This window comes from Balaenoptera physalus, assembly GCF_965194825.1.
Source record: "Balaenoptera physalus genome assembly, chromosome: 2".
Taxonomy (NCBI): Eukaryota; Metazoa; Chordata; class Mammalia; order Artiodactyla; family Balaenopteridae; genus Balaenoptera; species Balaenoptera physalus.
The window spans coordinates 144,889,094-144,912,186 of record NC_138883.1 but is presented as its reverse complement, the minus strand read 5'-3'; the positions used below and the strand labels follow the sequence as shown (position 1 = coordinate 144,912,186).

The 23,093-nt window shown below is 37.3% G+C and overlaps 1 protein-coding gene, 1 long non-coding RNA gene and 1 pseudogene across 10 annotated transcripts in view; 2 read left to right on the top strand and 1 right to left on the bottom strand.

The window, feature by feature from the left end:
- Positions 1–23,093, bottom strand: part of LOC309654491 (endophilin-A3) — a 661,335-nt gene that overhangs the window by 186,335 nt on the left and 451,907 nt on the right. For all 8 annotated transcript variants that reach the window (XR_014260293.1, XM_082448506.1, XM_082448508.1 and 5 more), the window contains one exon: positions 3,768–3,842. Coding sequence is in view for 7 of the 8 variants with exons in the window: in XM_082448506.1 (XP_082304632.1) it covers positions 3,768–3,842 (75 nt within the window). In the remaining variant the exon portion in view is untranslated. The remainder of the gene's footprint in view (positions 1–3,767; positions 3,843–23,093) is intronic.
- Positions 1–23,093, top strand: part of LOC309654607 — a 535,162-nt gene that overhangs the window by 98,455 nt on the left and 413,614 nt on the right. The gene's annotated exons all lie outside the window — the stretch shown is intronic.
- Positions 5,155–8,645, top strand: LOC309654577 (transmembrane emp24 domain-containing protein 2 pseudogene; annotated as a pseudogene). The gene has a single exon. The product of its transcript is annotated as a transmembrane emp24 domain-containing protein 2 pseudogene (transcript).

Here is a 23,093-nt window from a genome sequence, read left to right as displayed (position 1 = left end):
GAGTCTTTGAAAATCAACAATTCAGATGATGTGTTGACTTATGGATACGTTTTTAAAGTTTTTATTAGTGTCTAGCACCCCATGTGTGTACTGCAGCCCTGTGTTGTAATGTGCAATTCACAGCTCATGAGAGCTGCACACACAGCCCTTCAATTCTCTGAGCTTCCACAGACCCTCTGCGGTTTCTATAGCAAGACAGACAGTGCTGGGTGGAGACCCCAAGAAATCTATAAACAGCCCCACCACTGTGAAAGGCAGAGGGTAAGAGCCTCCTTTCCTGCTACCCACTGCTGCCTTTTTTCTCCTCTTCAGGCTTAAAATGATGGAGGTGGCAAAGAGCCAAGGAAGAGATGATCTGTATCCTCAAAGAGATAAAAGAGAAACATCGTATGATATTGTTTATATGCGGAATCTAAAAAAGAAATGATACAAACAAGCTTTGGCATTTATTAGCTGGCTCAACAAAGAAATATATTGGAAATCCCCTCATCTTTGTTGCTTAATCTGAAAAATGAAGTTAGCGTTGTTGTGAGAATAAATAAAATCACATACAAAAAAAAATAGGATCAGAAATCAAGACCCTCTTAAATCCCCAAACCTTCACAACTCAAGTCTACCATGGTACCTTTAAATATTTTGATCCACACTTGTTATTTTTAAAAGAAATGACTAGAAAAATGGTGAATGCTGCTAACTGCTTCTAGTTGAAGGGCTTTCCCTGAGAAGTATCCGTCCAGGCTTCTTTCAAAAGAGACAGGGTCATGCTAATCATCCCAAGAGGTCTCCTTAAATTCTAAGAAGGCCACAAAAGTATTGTTAGGTAAACATGTAATGAGCATTTAGCACAGCTGACTTGGTTATAAATACATCAAACTTATGCTTCGAGTTGTATATTATAGTGTATGCATACTTTATTCAGTATTCATTTCCTTTGATTAGTCATTATGTTCAGGGTTCATGTTTATATTAATACATCTCTACATATGGTCGTCAGACCGCACTTAGAGAACCAAAAAAATCCCAATTCTTACAATTGATAAAGGAGGTTTTCAGTTTATGGCATCTTGGCTTCTCGAGTTTATTGCTAGTCAAAACACATTTAATGCTTAAGTTTTGCTACAATAAAATCTCTTTTGCAGGAACCCTCTTATTGTTTCCATTTTTGAAATTTTAGGGAAATCTGGAGCTGTGTGTTTGATATAATGCTGAAGCCAAGCTTGCAAAAGGACTAGAAATTCAGTATTTAAACACCTCTAGGCGATATGCAAGATGGACATTCTGTAATTAAATTCCATTCCACAGCAAAGAGACTAACAGTACGCTACTGGGTGTTCTCAGTTCTTAACGATGCAGCCTTTTGGAGGGTGGCAGTTAATATGGATCTTGAAAAGAACGATTTATTACTGCAAAGTGAGTTTAATTTCAGGAATATATCTTTGAATAAAAAATAAAGAAAACACTTGTGTAAATCAAGAAAATAAAGCCGCTTCTATATTTAGGTGTTCAGAAATGGTAACTAAATCCTTTGTAAATGAAGCCAGTTCATTCTATTCACTGGCAGAGAAGGGTAACTTTCAGAAACACTTCTAGAGCCAATTTTGAGATTGTTCAGAAGGAGATATATTCCAAGCAACAGATCTGTCACTTTTGGAGAAAAGGGAATATATTTGAGCTCTGTTCTTGGAACCATGCCAGTCTTGAGTATAAAGTTATGTTTAATATGCCAGAACATATATGTATGTAAATGAATATTCTACCTCAAAGTATTCATCTTTACCTAACCTGTTTACTGTGTACTTATTCTGTTTTTAGAGCTTATAAAACTCTTTTTAGAGCTGAATGTTAAAGAATTGTCTGTAGTATCACGAGAAAATCAGGCCCAGTCACTGCAATTTTTTTTATTTTTTAAAACATCTTTTTGATATGCCATAAAATTCACCCATTTAAAATGTAGTTTCATGGCTTCAGCACAGTCACAGAATTGGGAAACCATAACCACAATCTAAGTTTAGAACATTTTTGCCACCCCCCAAAGAAACCCCATATCCGTTAACAACCCCAGACCTGCCACCAACCCAACTCACCCCAGCCCTAGGCAACCACCAATCTACTTTCTGTCTCCTTAGATTTGCTTTACTCTGGACACTTTATATAAAGACAATCATAAAATATGTGGCCTTTTGTGACTGGCTTCTTTCACTTAGCATAATGTTTTCGAGGATCATGTCTATTGTAGCATGTGTCAGTACTTCATTCTTTGTTAGAGACAAATAATATTCCACATATGCCCATTTTATTTATCCATTCATCAGTTAACGGACATCTGGGCTGTTTTCACATTATGGCTATTATGAATTATGCTGCTATGAATGTCCAGCACTTCACAGTTTTGAATCCAGGATGCTACTTTACAATGTGATCACTCAAATAATTCACAAAATTTGGATCTAAATGATTTTCACCTGTTCTCAAACATCAAGTTTGCATTTACAAGGATGAAGATTCACTCTCATCAAGAGCTGTGGGCCTTAAGCCATTTTAAAAAGAAGCCTAAAAAATGTTTTGATGCTTCATTGTAGAGAAAGCCTTGAGTGAACTGACCATTATATGGCTATAAACATTTCAATATTTTAGTTAAATACATCAGTCACATTCTTCTAGTCATAATTCATGTAATAAAGTAAGGGTTGAAAAAGACTTTCCAGTAATTGTTCACCCTCATTGCCCTAAAGATATTCTCTTGCTTCCCTAATTTAGGTCATAATTTACTAAAGAATTTCTTTCTTTTTCCAAGATTTTAATCTATACCCTTGGTGACCTTAAACATTTTGATATAAACTTTTCTCAAACGACATTTCTGGTTAGACTATCGGTACTACAGCCAAAATATACAAACACATATAACACACATGGACAAACACATTTAAAAGCTACCAAAAATGCTTGTGTCCCTGAGAAAGTTTTACGATTTGAAAATCTAAGAATGGTGGCTCAGAAAAAAAATGGCAAAATATGTCACATTTTAATCCGGTAGACCTTGATTTGTGTGGCTTTAAAAGTTACAAATAGTGTTTCGTACTTTTTACAGAAAGATAGAGCTGAACACAGTAAGCTTCTTCAAGGCCAGGGGCTCAGTCTTGGCAAAAACTCATTTTCCTGGGAAAAAGACTAAGAAAGTCCTGCCTATGGCCACAGGAAACCTTGGGAGAGAAGCAGACAAACTTTGGTATTTCTAGTTCCTTTGGGTCCTAAGAGACCAGAAAAGCTAAGACAGAAAGATGCCATGTGACTTTGGCCAAAGAAACAATACAATTTCAATCCTCTATTGTTTCAGACTCTTAGTATTCTGGGAAACCAGTGTTTACTTTCAGTGCCCCCTAGACCTGAGGTTGTGATACGCTGGCAACGGAGCGTGTACTTGTCAGCTATATTCACTGATACAGCTCTGTGTTTTAAATTTCGTTTTGTTATTTTTTACCCCAAAACTGCTAAGATCTCCAGAAGACTCTAGACTCCTAGTTTACTCTCCACATAAAAAATAGTTTATTTCACATATAACTTGATTTCCTCTCCCATGAGGAGATTAATTTCCCACTAGGGCATGAGAACTAAAAAATTCAGGGTCATAGATCATTCCCTAGTGATATAGACTATTTCAGACTGGTAGAAGTTCATCTACCTACCCGTTAACACAAAGAAATATATAATTTTTTTGGCTAAATAATTTTTCAGGAAAGAAAAACATGTTAAGATTAAATTCTACTTACAGAGATGTGCAGGTCCTTTCACTGTAATTCTCACACTTCGACTTCCCAAAGGAACAGCAATTACATTTTCTTCCCCTAAGAAAGAACACAAGACAAATGTAATAAAACTTGTGCACTAAAGGGCCATCAAAATAAGCAACTCAAAACTGGGAGCGTCTGTAAAGTATTCTTAACTAGATTTCATTTCCATCTTCAGTCAAGAAATCTTTGGAAAGCAGCTACTGTGTATAAGGCATATTAATACTAATCACATAATTTCATTTAAATACTTTTTTAAAAACATTAAAGAAAAGTTTAAATAAATGCACTGGTCTACTTGAGTGAGTCCACAAACTAGGGCCCTCAGGTCATACCCATTCATCTGAGGCTGCTTTTGCCCTACAAAGGCAGAGGTGAGTATTTGTAACAAAGACAATATGGCTCACAAAGCCTAATATATTTACTATCTGGTCCTGCACCAAAAAATTTCGATAATACCTGGCCTAGACAATTACCTAGTGGAAATCCTGGTCCCTGTAGACTTTTTTTCATGCCGTTACACATTTTGAAATTAATTTTCATTGCCACATAATAATCTAAGGGCATATGAAATTCTATGCCCCAGTCCCCTATTTGATCATTAAGTGTATTATTAAATGATATTAGTACATTATCAACAATATGAATTACTTCAAGCAGATGTTGTGTTTTGTTTGTTTAACTTACAGAGAACAATTTGTTTTGAGAGCCTCTGGGGTGAAATTGTTGGATCAAAGGATGTCACTATGTTTGCTGACTTGTTCATAAGTTTTATTAAATAAAAATACCTCTTTATTATTGAAAACTAGAAAATGCAAAAAAGCATACCAGACAAAATGAAACTATTTCCAGAGATCATCACTTCTAACACTTTGAGAAATATCCTTTCTGGATTTTCTGTTTGTTTTTAACATACATACATAAAAAAAAAAGCAATGAACACTATTTAAATATCCACCATTTGGGGAGGGGTTAAATAAACAATGGTATATCCATACTAAGGAATACTCTACAACTGATAAAAGTAATGATAAGAAGCCACATTTTTTTTTAACATCTTTATTGGAGTATAATTGCTTTACAAGGGTGTGTTAGTTGCTGCTGTATAACAAAGTGAATCAGCTCTACATATACATATATCCCCATATCCCCTCCCTCTTGCGTATCCCTCCCACCCTCCCTATCCCACCCCTCTAGGTGGTCACAAAGCACCAAGCTGACCTCTCTGTGCTATGCGGCTGCTTCCCACTAGCTATCTATTTTACATTTGGTAGTGTATATATGTCCATGCCACCCTCTCACTTCATCCCAGCTTACCCTTCCCCCTCCCCATGTCCTCAAGTCCACTCTACATCTGCATCTTTATTCCTGTCTTGCCCCTAGGTTCTTCAGAACCTTTTTTTTTTTTTTTTTTTAGATTCCATATATATGTGCTAGCATACAGTATTTGTTTTTCTCTTTATGACTTACTTCACTCTGTATGACAGACTCTAGGTCCATCCACCTCACTACAAATAACTCAATTTCGTTTCTTTTTATGGCTGAGTAATATTCCATTGTATATATGTGTCACATCTTCTTTATCCATTCATCTGTCGATGGACACTTAGGTTGCTTCCATGTCCTGGCTATTGTAAACAGAGCTGCAGTGAACATTGTGGTGCATGACTCTTTTTGAACTATGGTTTTCTCAGGGTGTATGCCCCGTAGTGGGATTGCTGGGTCATGTGGTAGTTCTATTTTTAGTTTTTTAAGGAACGTCCATACTGTTCTTCACAGTGGCTGTTATCAATTTACATTCCCACCAACAGTGCAAGAGGGTTCCCTTTTCTCCACACCCGCTCCAGCATTTATTGTCTGTAGATTTTTTTGATGATGGCCATTCTGACTGGTGGAAGCCACATTACTTGATGTGGAAAGACTGCCAACATATATATTGATTAATGAAAAAAGCAAGTTAAAAAACAATTATATGGACAATGATTTCTTGAACATGACTTCAAAAGCATAGGCAACAAATGAAAAAAATAAATAAATTGGACTACATCAAAATTAAGCTTTTGCATATCAAAGGGTACTATCAATACAGTGAAAAGGCAACACATGGAATGGGAGAAAATATTTGTAAATCACATATCAGATATGTTCTGGTTAATATCCAGAACATATAAAGAATTCCTACAACTCAAAAACAATGACAACAAAAAGGAACCCAATTTAAAAATGGGCAAAGGACTTGAATAGACTTTTTTCCAAAGAGGATATACAAATGCCAATAAGCACACAAAAACATGCTCAACATCACTGATCATTAGGGAAATGCAAATCAAAACCACAAGGAGATACCACTTCACACTCATTAGGTTGGCCATTATTTAAAAAATAAGATAAAATAACAAGTGTTGGTCAGGATGTGAAGAAATTGGAACTCTTGTGAACAGCTGACGGAAATACAAAATAATGGTTCAACCACCATGGAAAACAGTTCCTCAAAATATTAAATATAGAAGTACAATATGATTGAGCAATTCCACTTCTGGGTATACCCAAAAGAACTGAAAGCAGGGAGTCAGACAGATATTTGTACACCCATATTCACAGCAGCTTTATTCACAACAGCCAAAGGTGGAAGCAACCCAAGCATCCATCCACAGATGAGTGGAAATCTATCACGTGGTAAATATACACAAGGGAATATTATTCAGCCTTAAAAAGTAAGGCAATTCTGACACATGCTGTGTAACATAGATGAACCACAAAGACATTATGCTAAGTGAAATAAGTCACAAAAGGATAAATACTGTATGATTCCATTTATATGAGGTATGTCAAGTTCATAGAGACAGAAAGTAGAATGGTTTTTGCCAGGGGATGGGGTAAGACAGATGACCAAAACCTATCTCCAGAACTTTTTTCATTTTGCAAAACTGAAAGCCTGAGCCCACTAAAGAATAAGTGTCGGAGGTGGCGGCAGCTGAGACGACAGCGGTGGCGGCAGCGACGGCGGCTCTGGAGGCCGCAGTCCCAGTCCTGGCTTCTGTTCCAGCCCCACCATGGTGACACTCGCTGAGCTGCTGGTGCTCCGGGCCGCCCTCCTGGCCACGGCCTCGGGCTACTTCGTCAGCATCGATGAGCATGCCGAGGAGTGCTTCTTCGAGCGGGTCACCTCGGGCACCAAGATGGGCCTCATCTTCAAGGTGGCAGAGGGCGGCTTCCTGGACGTCGTCGTGGAGATTACAGGGCCTGATAATAAAGGAATTTATAAAGGAGACCGGGAGTCCAGTGGGAAATACACATTTGCTGCTCACATGGATGGAACGCATAAGTTTTGTTTTAGCAATAGGATGTCCACCATGACTCCAAAGACAGTGATGTTCACCATTGATATTGGGGAGGCCCCCAAACAACAAGACATGGCAAGAGAAGCTCACCAGAACAAGCTAGAAGAAATGATTAATGAGCTCGCAGTGGCGATGACAGCTGTAAAGCGTGAACAGGAATACATGGAAGTTCGGGGGAGAATACACAGAGCAGTCAATGACAACACAAACAGCAGAGTGGTCCTTTGGCCCTTCTTTGAAGCTCTTGTTCTAGTTGCCATGACACTGGGACAGATCTACTATCTGAAGAGATTTTTTGAAGTCCGGAGGGTTGTTTTAAAAGCCTTTTGCTGATGATCCCAAACTCATAATTCACTGTTTACCAAATGTCTTGGTCATAATAATGTCATTAGTTTCTATGTTTTTATTTTCTAAACTGTACATTCACAGCTTCTGTTTCTTTGTGATTAACAGATACTGGGGGAAAACACTTTTTTAGGAAAGTTATAGTGAAATTTGACATGTGATTGGCATGATTTCATATTTGAATTCTTCCTCCATTATACAGGTCCTTCCAGAACTCAAACACTGTAAGTGGAATATAGGTGCATAGTCCGTATTATATCTTCTTTCCTTTTGTTTTCATAATAAAATGCAGTTTGTTCAGGATAGTACTTTACTGATAGCACTTTACTAAAATGACTGCATTCTTGGGATCCCTTATCCTGCAGTTCAAGTCATTAAAGATTCATTTTGTTGAGTCCTTATGAGAAACAACAATCTGAACCTTGACATTTTCTGTCCAGCCTAATGGCAGAGCTCTGTGACTTAGAGGATGCTACCAGGTTGGTACTTTTATACTTTGTCTATCTTGTTTTTGCTTTAAAGATAAGACTTAAACCAACAACCTTTTTCCCCTTTAAAGTTTTACTTTGAACCTTAGAACTCAATCACCTCCACTTAAAATTGTTGACACAAGCAGCTAATAACCATTCTTTGGTTTCTGCCTAACCTTGTAAGAAGTCTCTATTAAAGCCCATTCTCTGGGTGTTGCAGTGAACGGTGGTTCTTTTTCTTTCTATGCTGGCTCATCCACTTTCTATACTCTTGGCATGGAGGAGGTGCGCACTCACATAATTGGAAAAATCTGGATTTCTGATGCCAAAGGGTTAAAAGCCTCTTGGATTTCTTTGCAGTGATATACAGCCACTATTTTATTTTTGATCAGTGGCATTTTGGCCACTGTTTAATTAGCGTACTGAACATTACTGTCAGTACTAGGGTGTTTGTTTCTGTTTTTCTTGGGTCTTTCTTTTTTGGCACATGTGAATTTTGTTTTGTATAAAACGAAATGACTTTCTCTTGGCCTCTGATGATGGGTTTAAAATTAAAGGAGCATCTAGTTTTGGTGTGGGGATGATCCAGGATTATGTTGTGACTGATGTAGATTAGCTACTTGTACATTATTTTTGGATCTTTGCAAGGGGAAAACTACAAGTAACGAGTTTTATATAATTAATTTAAATTTGTTACAGGTTTTCATGTTCAGGATAAACAATTTTTCAACCTTGGGTGAAAATACTTGCAACAGTTTAAGGTGACTGTGTTTTACCTTAGGACAACTGTTGCATGCCAATTTGTGTGCATGTGTGTGTGAAAACACTTCAAAATTGAGTTAAAAGATGTAAATTTAAAATTGGTTGTGTATCTAATCTGCCCCAGGTCCAGTAAATAAACAATACTTTAAAAAAAAAAAGTCTCCATTCTCTTTCACCAAACCATTGACAGTGGTTACCTATGAGGAAAGAAAAGAGTTCTAGGAGTGCGTGAAGGGAAACATAGTTCTACACGTTTTGAGTTTTCTATAATGAAAATGTACTGGTGAGTTACTTTTAAAATACCATTTTAAAAAGCTAAAAACAGACTGAGCTCTGACTGCCACAGCAACAGTCAGCTCTACCCACCACCAGAGCCTCCCATCAAGCCTCTTAGATAGCCTCAACCACCAGAGGGCAGAGAGCAGAAGCAAGAAAAACTACAATCCTGCAGCCTGCGGACCAAAAACCACAGTTACAGAAAGATAGAGAAGATGAAAAGGCAGAGGGCTATATACCAGATGAAGGAACAAGAAAAAACCCCAGAAAAACAACTAAATGAAGTGGAGATAGGCAACCTTCCAGAGAAAGAATTCAGAATAATGATAGTGAAGATGATCCAGGACCTCGGAATAAGAATGGAGGCAAAGATTGAGAAGATGCAAGAAATGATTAACAAAGACCTAGAAGAATTAAAGAACAAACAAAGAGAGATGACCAATACAATAACTGAAATGAAAACTACACTAGAAGGAATCAATAGCAGAATAACTGAGGCAGAAGAACGGATAAGTGACCTGGAAGACAGAATGGTGGAATTCACTGCTGCGGAACAGACTAAAGAAAAAAGAATGAAAAGAAATGAAGACAGCCTAAGAGACCTCTGGGACAACATTAAATGCAACAACATTCGCATTATAGGGTTCCCAGAAGGAGAAGAGAGAGAGAAAGGACCAGAGAAAATATTTGAGGAGATTATAGTCGAAAACTTCCCTAACATGGGAAAGGAGATAGCCACCCAAGTCCAGGAAGCGCAGAGAGTCCCATACAGAATAAACCCAAGGAGAAACACGCCGAGACACATAGTAATCAAAGTGGCAAAAATTAAAGACAAAGAAAAATTATTGAAAGCAGCAAGAGAAAAATGACAAATAACATACAAGGGAACTCCCATAAGGTTAACAGCTGATTTCTCAGCAGAAACTCTGCAAGCCAGAAGGGAGTGGCATGATATACTTAAAGTGATGAAAGGGAAGAACCTACAACCAAGATTACTCTACCCGGCAAGGATCTCATTTAGATTTGATGGAGAAATCAAAAGCTTTACAGACAAGCAAAAGCTAAGAGAATTCAGCACCACCAAACCAGCTCTACAACAAATGCTAAAGGAACTTCTCTAAGTGGGAAACACAAGAGAAGAAAAGGACCTACAAAAACAAACCCAAAACAATTAAGAAAATGGTCATAGGAACATACATATCGATAATTACCTTAAACGTGAATGGATTAAACGCCCCAACCAAAAGACATAGACTGGCTGAATGGATACAAAAACAGTACCCATATATATGCTGTCTACAAGAGACCCACTTTAGACCTAGGGACACATACAGACTGAAAGTTAGGGGATGGAAAAAGATATTCCATGCAAATGGAAATCAAAAGAAAGCTGGAGTAGCTATACTCATATCAGATAAAATAGACTTTAAAATAAAGAATGTTACAAGAGACAAGGAAGGACACTACATAATGATCCAGGGATCAATCCAAGAAGAAGATATAACAATTATAAATATATATGCACCCAACATAGGAGCACCTCAATACATAAGGCAACTGCTAACAGCTATAAAAGAGGAAATCGACAGTAACACAATAATAGTGGGGGACTTTAACACTTCACTTACACCAATGGACAGATCATCCAAAATGAAAATAAATAAGGAAACAGAAGCTTTAAATGACACAATAGACCAGATAGATTTCATTGATATATATAGGACATTCCATCCAAAAACAGCAGATTACACATTTTTCTCAAGTGCGCACGGAACATTCTCCAGGATAGATCACATCTTGGGTCACAAATCAAGCCTCGGTAAATTTAAGAAAATTGAAATCATACCAAGCATCTTTTCTGACCACAACGCTATGAGATTAGAAATGAATTACAGGGAAAAAAACGTAAAAAAGACAAACACATGGAGGCTAAACAATACGTTACTAAATAACCAAAAGATCACTGAAGAAATCAAAGAGGAAATTAAAAAAATACCTAGAGACAAATGACAATGAAAACACGACGACCCAAAACCTATGGGATGCAGCAAAAGCGGTTCTAAGAGGGAAGTTTATAGCTATACAAGCCTACCTAAAGAAACAAGAAAAATCTCAAGTAAACAATCTAACCTTACACCTAAAGAAACTAGAGAAAGAAGAACAAACAAAACCCAAAGTTAGCAGAAGGAAAGAAATCATAAAGATCAGAGCAGAAATAAATGAGATAGAAACAAAGAAAACAATAGCAAAGATCAATAAAACTAGAAGTTGCTTCTTTGAGAAGATAAACAAAATTGATAAGCCATTAGCCAGACTCATCAAGAAAAAGAGGGAGAGGACTCAAATCAATAAAATCAGAAATGAAAAAGGAGAAGTTACAACAGACACTGCAGAAATACAAAACATCCTAAGAGACTACTATAAGCAACTTTATGCCAATAAAATGGACAACCTGGAAGAAATGGACAAATTCTTAGAAAGGTATAACCTTCCAAGACTGAATCAGGAAGAAACAGAAAATATGAACAGACCAATCACAAGTAATGAAATTGAAACTGTGATTAAAAATCTTCCAACAAACAAAAGTCCAGGACCAGATGGCTTCACAGGTGAATTCTATCAAACATTTAGAGAAGAGCTAACACCCATCCTTCTCAAACACTTCCAAAAAATTGCAGAGGAAGGAACACTCCCAAACTCATTCTATGAGGCCACCATCACCCTGATACCAAAACCAGACAAAGACACTACAAAAAAAGAAAATTACAGACCAATATCACTGATGAATATAGATGCAAAAATCCTCAACAAAATACTAGCAAACAGAATCCAACAACACATTAAAAGGATCATACACCACGATCAAGTGGGATTTATCCCAGGGATGCAAGGATTCTTCAATATATGCAAATCAATCAATGTGATACACCATATTAACAAACTGAAGAATAAAAACCATATGATCATCTCAATAGATGCAGAAAAAGCTTTTGACAAAATTCAACACCCATTTATGATAAAAACTCTCCAGAAAGTGGGCATAGAGGGAACCTACCTCAACATAATAAAGGCCATATATGACAAACCCACAGCAAACATCATTCTCAATGGTGAAAAACTGAAAGCATTTCCTCTAAGATCAGGAACGAGACAAGGATGTCCACTCTCACCACTATTATTCAACATAGTTCTGGAAGTCCTAGCCACAGCAATCAGAGAAGAAAAAGAAATAAAAGGAATACAAATTGGAAAAGAGGAAGTAAAACTGTCACTGTTTGCGGATGACATGATACTATACATAGAGAATCCTAAAACTGCCACCAGAAAACTGCTAGAGCTAATTAATGAATATGGTAAAGTTGCAGGATACAAAATTAATGTACAGAAATCTCTTGCATTCCTATACACTAATGATGAAAAATCTGAAAGAGAAATTATGGAAACACTCCCATTTACCATTGCAACAAAAAGAATAAAATACCTAGGAATAAACCTACCTAGGGAGACAAAAGACCTGTATGCAGAAAACTATAAGACACTGATGAAAGAAATTAAAGATGATACCAACAGATGGAGAGATATACCATGTTCCTGGATTGGAAGAATCAACATTGTGAAAATGAGTATACTACCCAAAGCAATCTACAGATTCAATGCAATCCCTATCAAATTACCAATGGCATTTTTTACGGAGCTAGAACAAATCATCTTAAAATTTGTATGGAGACACAAAAGACCCCGAATAGCCAAAGCAGTCTTGAGGCAAAAAAATGGAGCTGGAGGAATCAGACTCCCTGACTTCAGACTATACTACAAAGCTACAGTAATCAAGACAATATGGTACTGGCACAAAAACAGAAACATAGATCAATGGAACAAGATAGAAAGCCCAGAGATTAACCCACGCACCTATGGTCAACTAATCTATGACAAAGGAGGCAAAGATATACAATGGAGAAAAGACAGTCTCTTCAATAAGTGGTGCTGGGAAAACTGGACAGCTACATGTAAAAGAATGAAATTAGAATACTCCCTAACACCATACACAAAAATAAACTCAAAATGGATTAGAGACCTAAATATAAGACTGGACACTATAAAACTCTTAGAGGAAAACATAGGAAGAACACTCTTTGACATAAATCACAGCAAGATCTTTTTTGATCCACCTCCTAGAGTAATGGAAATAAAAACAAAAATAAACAAGTGGGACCTAATGAAACTTCAAAGCTTTTGCACAGCAAAGGAAACCATAAACAAGACGAAAAGACAACCCTCAGAATGGGAGAAAATATTTGCAAATGAATCAACGGACAAAGGATTAATCTCCAAAATATATAAACAGCTCATTCAGCTCAATATCAAAGAAACAAACACCCCAATCCAAAAATGGGCAGAAGACCTAAATAGACATTTCTCCAAAGAAGACATACAGACGGCCACGAAGCACATGAAAAGCTGCTCAACATCACTAATTATTAGAGAAATGCAAATCAAAACTACAATGAGGTATCACCTCACTCCTGTTAGAATGAGGATCATCAGAAAATCTACAAACAACAAATGCTGGAGAGGGTGTGGAGAAAAGGGAACCCTCTTGCACTGTTGGTGGGAATGTAAATTGATACAGCCACTATGGAGAACAATATGGAGGTTCCTTAAAAAACTAAAAATAGAATTACCATATGACCCAGCAATCCCACTACTGGGCATATACCCAGAGAAAACCGTAATTCAAAAAGACACATGCACCCGAATGTTCATTGCAGCACTATTTACAATAGCCAGGTCATGGAAGCAACCTAAATGCCCATCAACAGACGAATGGATAAAGAAGATGTGGTACATATATACAATGGAATATTACTCAGCCATAAAAAGGAACGAAATTGAGTCATTTGTTGAGACGTGGATGGATCTAGAGACTGTCATACAGAGTGAAGTAAGTCAGAAAGAGAAAAACAAATATCATATATTAATGCATGTATGTGGAACCTAGAAAAATGGTACAGATGAGCCAGTTTGCAGGGCAGAAGTTGAGACACAGATGTAGAGAATGGACATATGGACACCAAGGGGGGAAAACTGCGGTGAGGTGGGGATGGTGGTGTGCTGAATTGGGCGATTGGGATTGACATGTATACACTGATATGTATAAAATTGATGCCTAATAAGAACCTGCAGTATAAAAAAACAAACAAAACAACTAATACTAAACTTTCATTGGGTTATTTGTATGGAAATATGTTAATATAAATGTTTCAGACATTACATGAAATTCCTAAAAATCTTATATTTGTATTTGTATGGAAATATGTATGGAAATATGTTAATATAAATGTTTCAGACATTACATGAAATTTCTAAAAATCTTATATTTGTATTTGTATGGAAATATGTATGGAAATATGTAAAAAAAAAATAAAATAAAATAAATAAAAAAAATAAATAAATAAAAAAAATAAAAAGCTAAAAACACTATTTACAAAAGAAAAAGAGAGAAAGAAGAAAATAAAGAACCAGGGCCCAAATGTTTTGCTGGATGAGTTTTGCAAAACCTTAAGCAAACAAGTAAGTTGCAGATATAGGAAGAAGGAAAGTTTCCCAGTAGTGATACACAGCTAAAATAACTCAGATACCCAAACCAAACACAGAGATCACATAAATAAATATGTGAACTAAATCTTAATTATGACTGTGGATGTAAAAATAATAAATAAAATAACACAAATAAATTCCAGAACTCTATCATAAGAATGATACATCATGACTAAATAGAGCATATTATAAAAATGAATGACTGAGTCAACATTAGGAAAATTATTAATATAATTGATTATATTAACAGATCAAATGAGTTAAACATTATGATTATTTTAATGAATAAAAAAGGTAGCTAACACTAATAAGAACCTGCTATATAAAAAAATAAATAAAATTCAAAAAAAAAAAAAGTAGCTAACAAAACTCAGCATGCATTACAATGATTCCTTTCAAAGCCAGAGATAGAAAAAAACACCCTCAACGTAATAAAGAATCAGAAGCCATGAGCAGACTTAATGGTGAAACGTTAGAATTATTTCCACCATAGTCAGGAACAAAACAAAGAAAGATTATCATCATCATTTTTTCCCCACATTCTTATCCTTGTCAATGTAATTAGAAAATAAATAACTTAGAAGAATATATATTGGAAATAAAAAAATTAAAAAACCTTATTTGTAAATGATATAACTACTTTAAAATTCAAGAAGAAAAAAACTACTGTAGACCAATATCCCTAATGAATATATTGTAGATGCAACAAGTCTCAATAAAATACTGGCAAACCAAATTCAGCAGCATTTTAGAATGATCATACACCATGATCAAGTGGGCTTTACCCCTGGGGTGCAAGGATGGTTCAACATATACAAATCAACAAATATGATACATCACATTAATAGAATAAAAGAAAAAAATCATATTATCATCTCAATAGACACAGAGAAAGCATTTGACAAAATTCAATCATGATTAAAAACTCTTAACAAATTAGGCATAGAAGGAACATATCTCAAAATAACAAAGGGCATATATATTTGTTATATATGACAAATCCACAGCTAACATCATACTCAATGTGTTTTTTATGTTTTTTCTGTATTTTCCAAATTTTATACAATAAAAAATGCACTGATTTTTTTCTATAATGTTATTTTTTAATTATTCAGGAAATTTTCCAGTGGCTTCAGATTTTAAGATGGCATCTACAGTAACAGAGGGTGACAAGGATGTCCCAAGTAGAGTCAGAATGACTACAGTTCTTAGTAAGCTGAGGCTGACCAAAATGCTAAGGCCAGTAACCAAACACATGTACTTCACTGTGTCATTATTTAAGGTAGAAGAGTCAATAATATTATGTTGATGAACAACACAGAGTACAGACAACTTTTTAACTTTTTATTTGCTTCTGACTTCTGTCAAGAAATACCTCTATTTAAAAATGATAAAAATAAAGAAACCATAAAATAAACTTTAAATAGGCCCATAGATGTGAAGTCTTCATTTTTCTCTCTTCTGTACTTTCAAAGTTCTCCGTAATGAAAAGGGCCTGGAAGCAATGATTCCCCAGGATAATAAGTATTGCCTATATCTTGGGCTCTAAATACCATTCCCCACTGAAAAGAACCAAGGCTCCATGAAAATACAGGCAATTCTAGGTCTGGAGAAGGGAAAAAATTCAAAGAGAGCCTAAAACACCTTGTTTTAGAACACAAGGCAGTGTTTAAAATCCAACTGAATTATGTCAAAAGGAGTCACCTTCAACTGCCCCCATTGGCCACATTTTGGACTATATGAGGCCCCAAATGAATACTGTCTATAATATTATAAAACATTGAATAAATAAAAATCCCTGAATACAGAGTGAGAAATGAAAAAAATGACTGGGGAGCTTCTTTACAGAAGAATGTCTGCAAGTAAATGTAGAGGTAATGATAGAATTAGAAAATTACCATTTGCAACCAAACCCCAGTGTAAGTACTATTTCAAGCCAGGAGCAACAATAGATGCTAAACCTATCATGTGAGAAATTGTTGCAAAACAGAATATTCAACACCTTAAGATAACACCCTGCAGGTTTCTTACAAGGAAACATGGATCTACATAACAGTGATCTGTATGTCCCCACCTTAGACAAGTGATCAAACATAGCATTACTAATATTGGGAAGGCTGACATCACACAGATGTTCAATCCAGTTCTAATCAAGCCCTGGACCTCACGGCTCAGTTTATAGGAAATACTTGAGGGAGATCAACAAATTAAATGGTAATCAGACAAACCCAGAATTTGGGAAATGCTATAAGACAACTGGGATGAACGCTTTAAAAAGTCAATATTATGAAAAAATAAATGGTCTAAATAAAAGAGACATCTATGTAACAAAAAATTGTTTTGAAAATAATAAATTAGAAAGCTTTCTTGAGCTGAAGAAATCCTGTTTGGGTAGATCAACCGGGCTAAGCACTCTTTTAGAAAATCTTTGTGAACTAGGCTATAGTGTCTTTGAGAAGCATTTATCCTGTGTAAGTGTGTGCATGTATGTGTGTATGTGTGTGTGTGTGTGTGTACATACGTGTGTGTTCCAACTACCATCCATTGACAATTACACACTTAAGTGAAACCTCGTAGACTAGAACCCCCGGCACTTTATTTTAGCCAGATGGTTCAAACTCGGGGGAAATGTGTGTAGAGAGCAATGAACCCCCAGTCGCCTACAGTACTAACTTGTGGGGAAATGCACATTGCAGGGCAGCTGGGCAAGGCTAAGATGGAGCAACCTGTAAGAGTCCCCACATAAGGCTTTAATGTCATTAGGACTTCCCTGGTGGTCCAGTGGTTAAGACTCTGTGCTTCCAATGCAGAGGGAGCGCGTTCGGTCCCTGGTTGGGAAACTAAGATCCCACATGCTGCAGTGTAGCCAAAAAAAAAAAAAAGTAGGGAAAGGATTCAACGTCCTTAGATTATGGAAAAGTAATCTATGCTGTACAGTTTTAAATGCCTTCTCCTCCTAAACTGCAATTCCCTTTTGTTTCTGTAACTCTCCTACAGAACAGTTTGATACATCTGACGTCCCTGTGGTACTTTTACAGGGCAGTGCCTCCCAGGATCACCTGGGGAACTTATTAAAACACAGATTCCTGCTCCTCCCACAGAAATCCTGACCCAGAAGTTTAGGGTGGGGCCCAAGAATGTGCCCATCCAGCAGCCTCCATATGTTTCCAATAGCACTGACCCAGGGTGAGGGAAAACTCCAGGTCTTTAGGACAGGAAGCAGGGATGGTTCCGTAGTCACAAACTTTTCAGCATTTCTTTACCGTTCTGCAGGAAACGGCACAATTCTAGGTCTGACCAGAAATAAAGTGAGAACCCTTGTGAGGTAGACAATTTTAAGGCGGGAGGGGTCAGCTGTACCAAATGTTCTACTGATGAGGGCTTAAAGTGCTGATGGATGAAGCAGTAAAAAGCTTGTTAATGGGCTTTGTTAAGGCAGTTTCAACTGGGTAGTAAGCACAGGAGGCTGTGGTTTGAGGAATAAATGATGACAAAAAAGTAGAAACAGGAAATGTAAACAGTTTTTCCAAAACTTGTCAATAAAGGTAGGTGAAAGATTAGGGTGGTAGCTGGAGATATGGAGTTTAAAAGATGTATATATACACACACATACTAATATACGTATACATATAAACATACACACATATTTTGTAAATTATACTTCTATTTAAGATGGAAGACATCTGGTCACATTTAACCCTGATGGGAAAAGGAGACAAGAGAGGATAAAGAAGAGAGAGGGGATGATGGGTGGGATGAGATCCCTGAGGAAGTAGAGGGGGCTGGAATCCAGGACACAGATGGAGGGATTAATTAGCCTTGGAAAGGAAGACAGACACTTGTGCCTCTGTAATGGGAGGGAGCAAAGAATGGATGGGTGCAGCTGCAGGGCGAGATCTCTTCTGATGGTTTCTGTTTTATTGAGTTTTGTTTTTTTTTTTTTCTTACAATATTCTTTGGCGTTTAGCATAGAATCAGTTTTTGTAAATGGTCCATAAATGCTTGAAAAGACATTACATTCCGTCAAAATTCAATGCTCAGTAATACCTGTTAATGTAATATTACTAATTCTGCTGTGCAGCTCCTACTGACTGAAGTGTGTTCAAGTCTTTCATAGAAGTTTTATTTGCTTCAATTTCTTCTTACAGACCTATAGGGCTTTGTTTTCTTTATACATTTTGATGTAGTGGTATTCACAAATTTTTAAGACTGTTTTTTGATTATTGGTGGATATAAAATACTCCTCTTTGATTTTTTTTTTTTTGCCTGAGATTCTACTAGTTCTGATATAAATACTGCTATCATGCTTTCCTTGTCTCCCCTGTTACAATGGGACACTTTTAAGCCCCAGACAAATGGCCTCCAGGTTAATTCCCTCAGTCTGGAGCTAGACCCAGATCTCACAGGAGCAAGCTGCTTCTTGTGTTTCAGGACAGGTTAAGTATAGACCACTTAAAACCTCTTCTCACAAGTTTGCATATGAGGCCACCAATCAGGTGTGATTCTGAGGCTGCTTTAAAATATTATACTTTCTAATGGTGTAGAATCTAATGGTTGAGAACATACCAGATGGAGGAAGGCTTCTTCTCTACCCTATCCTACAATGTTCATAACATCAAGTCCACGTCTGGGAATACCCAGATTTGGTGGTGGAGTTGGGAACTGGTTCCTGGGGAACACTTTCATTATTTGGAACTATTTCAAAATTTTTTCATTGAAATTTGGGGTAAGAGATCCTTGATACTGCTACTCACTGTGCCATCTTCCAGGGCTTCTTATCACAATTTAAATGTCATTTGCATTATTTTTACTCTACAAACTACTGGGAGAGGCAATATGGAATCGTGGTTAAGATCACAGACGCTGGAGCCAGACAACGTGGGTTGGAATACCAGCTCCGCCACTTACAATGGCTGTATGACTTTGGGCAAGTTCCTACCTTTCCTGTGTCTCAGTTACATCTGTAGAATGAGGATAATAAGAATACTTGTTTCAAGGGGTTGTTGAGAGGATTTAATAACATAATACACGCAAAGGGCTTAGAAGAACTTAACCACCAGTAGGACTGGGTAAGCAAAAGTTATTAAAATCACGCTGAGCACATACTATGCCCCCAGGCACAATCCTAGGTAACCTGAGATAAATGCCTCCTTTGTTCTAGTAAAAACCCATTCCTACAATTAAGAAAACTGAAGTTTTGCAAGTTTAAGTGACTTGCCCAAGATCACAGACTTCCTAATTAGTAGGGCTGGGGTCAGAACCAAAAACTGCACTCAACTTTTCTACTGTTGAGACCAAGTTATAATTGTATAAACCCAAACTCTCCCATCACAAGTATATTCTTTACAGACTTTGATTTTATGGGTTTCACTTATTTGATTTTGCAATCACTGGGCTGACCCAAGGATCTACGAAGTTTGCTCCCACTAACTTCCCTCCCACACATAAACGCTCAAGTCCAGCTGTTCCATCATATTTTTTCTATGTCTCATTTCCTGTCGCAGAATCACACTTTTGCTAAGTAGCAAGATGTACAGGAAATAAATTGTCTACACAATATTAACTAATCAATAAACATCAGTTTCAGCCCAGAAGGACTGTAATTTATACCAGATCGCTTATTTTCACTATAAAGTCAAACTAGAACTACACCAACCTAAATACACACATTCCGTGGTAACACAAGAAAAGAGATGGACTCTTTTATTACTCTCACTTCAACAACCTCATTCCCACTTTTCCATTCCTGGTTTTTGTTTTTTTGATTTTTTAAATCTGGTTGGGTATTTTGCCGAACAAAACTTTCGGTCAAGCATATTTCCTGTTACTTTCTTGACCCTGAATTTATCTTCTTCAGCTTTTTTAGGCTCAAACACACACACACACCCTCCAATCTCCTTTCCATTCCCAAAACACAAAGGAGTTATTTTTTAAAAAAGGAAGAAAAGTACCTGAATAAATGCTAATGCTAATACTAATAATAACCCTATGGAAAAAATGGAAAAATAATACTTATTTTCCTTTAAAGCGACATAATGGGTGTGAAAGCATTCATTTTGTAAACTGAAAAACATATAAATACAAAAATGGTGTTTATTAATGCTCTTACACACCCATAACCACTTGGCATCATTTAACCTAAAATGACATTGTGTAGAACAGGGGCTGACAACTTTCCAAATTAGGGTAGCCAAGTTTGATTCGAGTCTATCGGTCCCTCTGTGAGTGTGGTGGGGGACTGAGGGGGGCGAAAGAAGGGAAAGCCAGTGTGTGGCTACATGGATTCTGAAGCTGGAGGACTGTCCACATACTGCCTTTTGACACAGAGGTGGGAAAAATGAGACGTGCCATGGAACGAAGATGGGCAAAGTAAAAATCAGAAATTAACAACCATCTTTTCAAAAGTAGAGAAGGGACACGGCAGGGATTTGACTTGGTGAGAGCAACCGGCTGCACGCTGAAAACCGATTCCCATACCTACACCCGCCCTGCGATGACATCCCTACTCCTGCCCTGAGCTGCTCATGTGCTACATCATGGACGTCTCTTATTGCTGAATCTGCAAATGAGTGTCCTTAGCTATTAGCCCTGTTGTCTATGTAGAAACAACCTGGAGGTATATCTCTTTAAGGGCTTAAAATGCCTTTACCCCAAAAGAGCACGGTAACAGGTAGGGTGCCTAACAGTGTATGCTTTGGTGCTCGCTCATTTCCAGGACTAGCTTTGAATAACACGCGGTAGAGGGGGGCTATGTTACATATAGCATCTAACAACATCTTTCTGTCCAGATGTTCCCCGGCATCCTAGTGTAACAGTTCTTTTCTGCCCTTCATACTGCATCTAAGAAATCAAGAGCCTGGTGAGGACTAAATGGTCATTTGCCTTCTGACTCTGTAATGGGATGCAGAGGTTCAGAATATGTCACCCCAGAATATGCCACTTTGGCATACTGATTATTTTGAATTAAAGGTACTTGAGAAACAACCAGTGCAAGAAGGACACTCTTACCCTCCACTGGAGGAAAGCAGGAGATAAATCTCAGGGGAAGGTACCCTCCCTGTACCAGGGTGGGTAGAAGGCATCCTTATCACCAAAGGATAATTTGGGGAATTTGGGGCCAAGAAGGCTGTGTAAACAAATATAAATATGTAAAATCTCCTGCGCTCTTTAAGAAGACAAGCCATCTCTGTGGAACCTTTTCATTAAAGCTTTGGAAAATTCTTCATATGAGATCCTAGGACTTACTTCTCTAACCTCCATTTAATCCCAAGATCTCTGTGTTTGAAAATAAGGAATAAATTACAAATATATTTAATAGACTTTCAGAAATAAAAGATGTTTTAGAAATCATCTATGCTAACAGTCTCAGGACGCAGATGAAAAAGCCAAAGTTCTTGTGATCTTGCCTAAGATCACAGATAGTGGCCAAGCAGAGGTTATTACCCTAGTCTTTGGCTTCCAGTCCAGTTCTGTTGCACAATATTATTTAGTCTCACTGAAAACATAATAGGAAGCAGAGTTGTCTCCAGCAAAGAGCCTGTATTCATTCGTGCAACAGTTATTGAGCTCCTGTGACGTGCTCAGTACTATACAAGCACTATACAAGCATTTATTTCACCAATAAAATGGTGAAAATCATAGACATGGTGTCTGCTTTTGCAATGCCTGACTAGTAGGAGAGACCAATTAAACAAATAAATACAATTGTCCCTTGAACAACACGGGGGTTAAGGGCGCTGAACCTCCACGCAGTTGAAAATCCGAGTATAATTTATAGTTGGCTCTCCGTATCCGTGTTTCCTCTGTATCCAAGGCTCCGCATCTGGGGATTCACCCAACTGAGAATCATATAGTACTGTAGTCTTTACTATTGAAAAAAATCCACGTATAAGTGGATCTGTGCAGTTCAAACCCATGTTATTTAAGAGACAACTGTAAATGAAATAATTACTTCTTGCAATAAACGCTAAGAAGGAAGTAGAAAAGAGAAGGGCTGACTTTAGGTAGATTGGTCAAAGAAAACGTCTCTGAGGAGGTGACACCTGAGCTCAAGGTTGAAAAAGAGGTAGCCCAGTTAGGAGCTGGGAGAAGCATGTTCCAGGCTCAGGGATTGGTCGATGCAAAAGCCATGGAGGAAAAGGGCACCTGGCATTCTAAAGTCATCCAGAAAGTCAGTACGACTGGAGACTAGTGAATGAGGGGCAAAATGGTACACATGACATAACATAAGAGCCAGATCCACAAGACTCTGAAAGTCATGGAAAGGGGTATGGATTTTATTATAAGTGTAAAAATAAAGGCAATTCACAAAAGAGGTATTAAGCTGGGGAGTTCCTGGTCAGTCTGGCTACTCTGTGAAAATCAGCCTCCATAACACCTTTTCTCAACAGCACCTGCATGTCATTTTCCTCTTGGTTTTTTTCATGCAGAGGACATAGAAGAAGCATAAAAACATGGGAAAGAGCAAGGCAAGGGCGAAAGCCCAGGGCTCTAGATTTTCAGTCTTGGGATTTTCT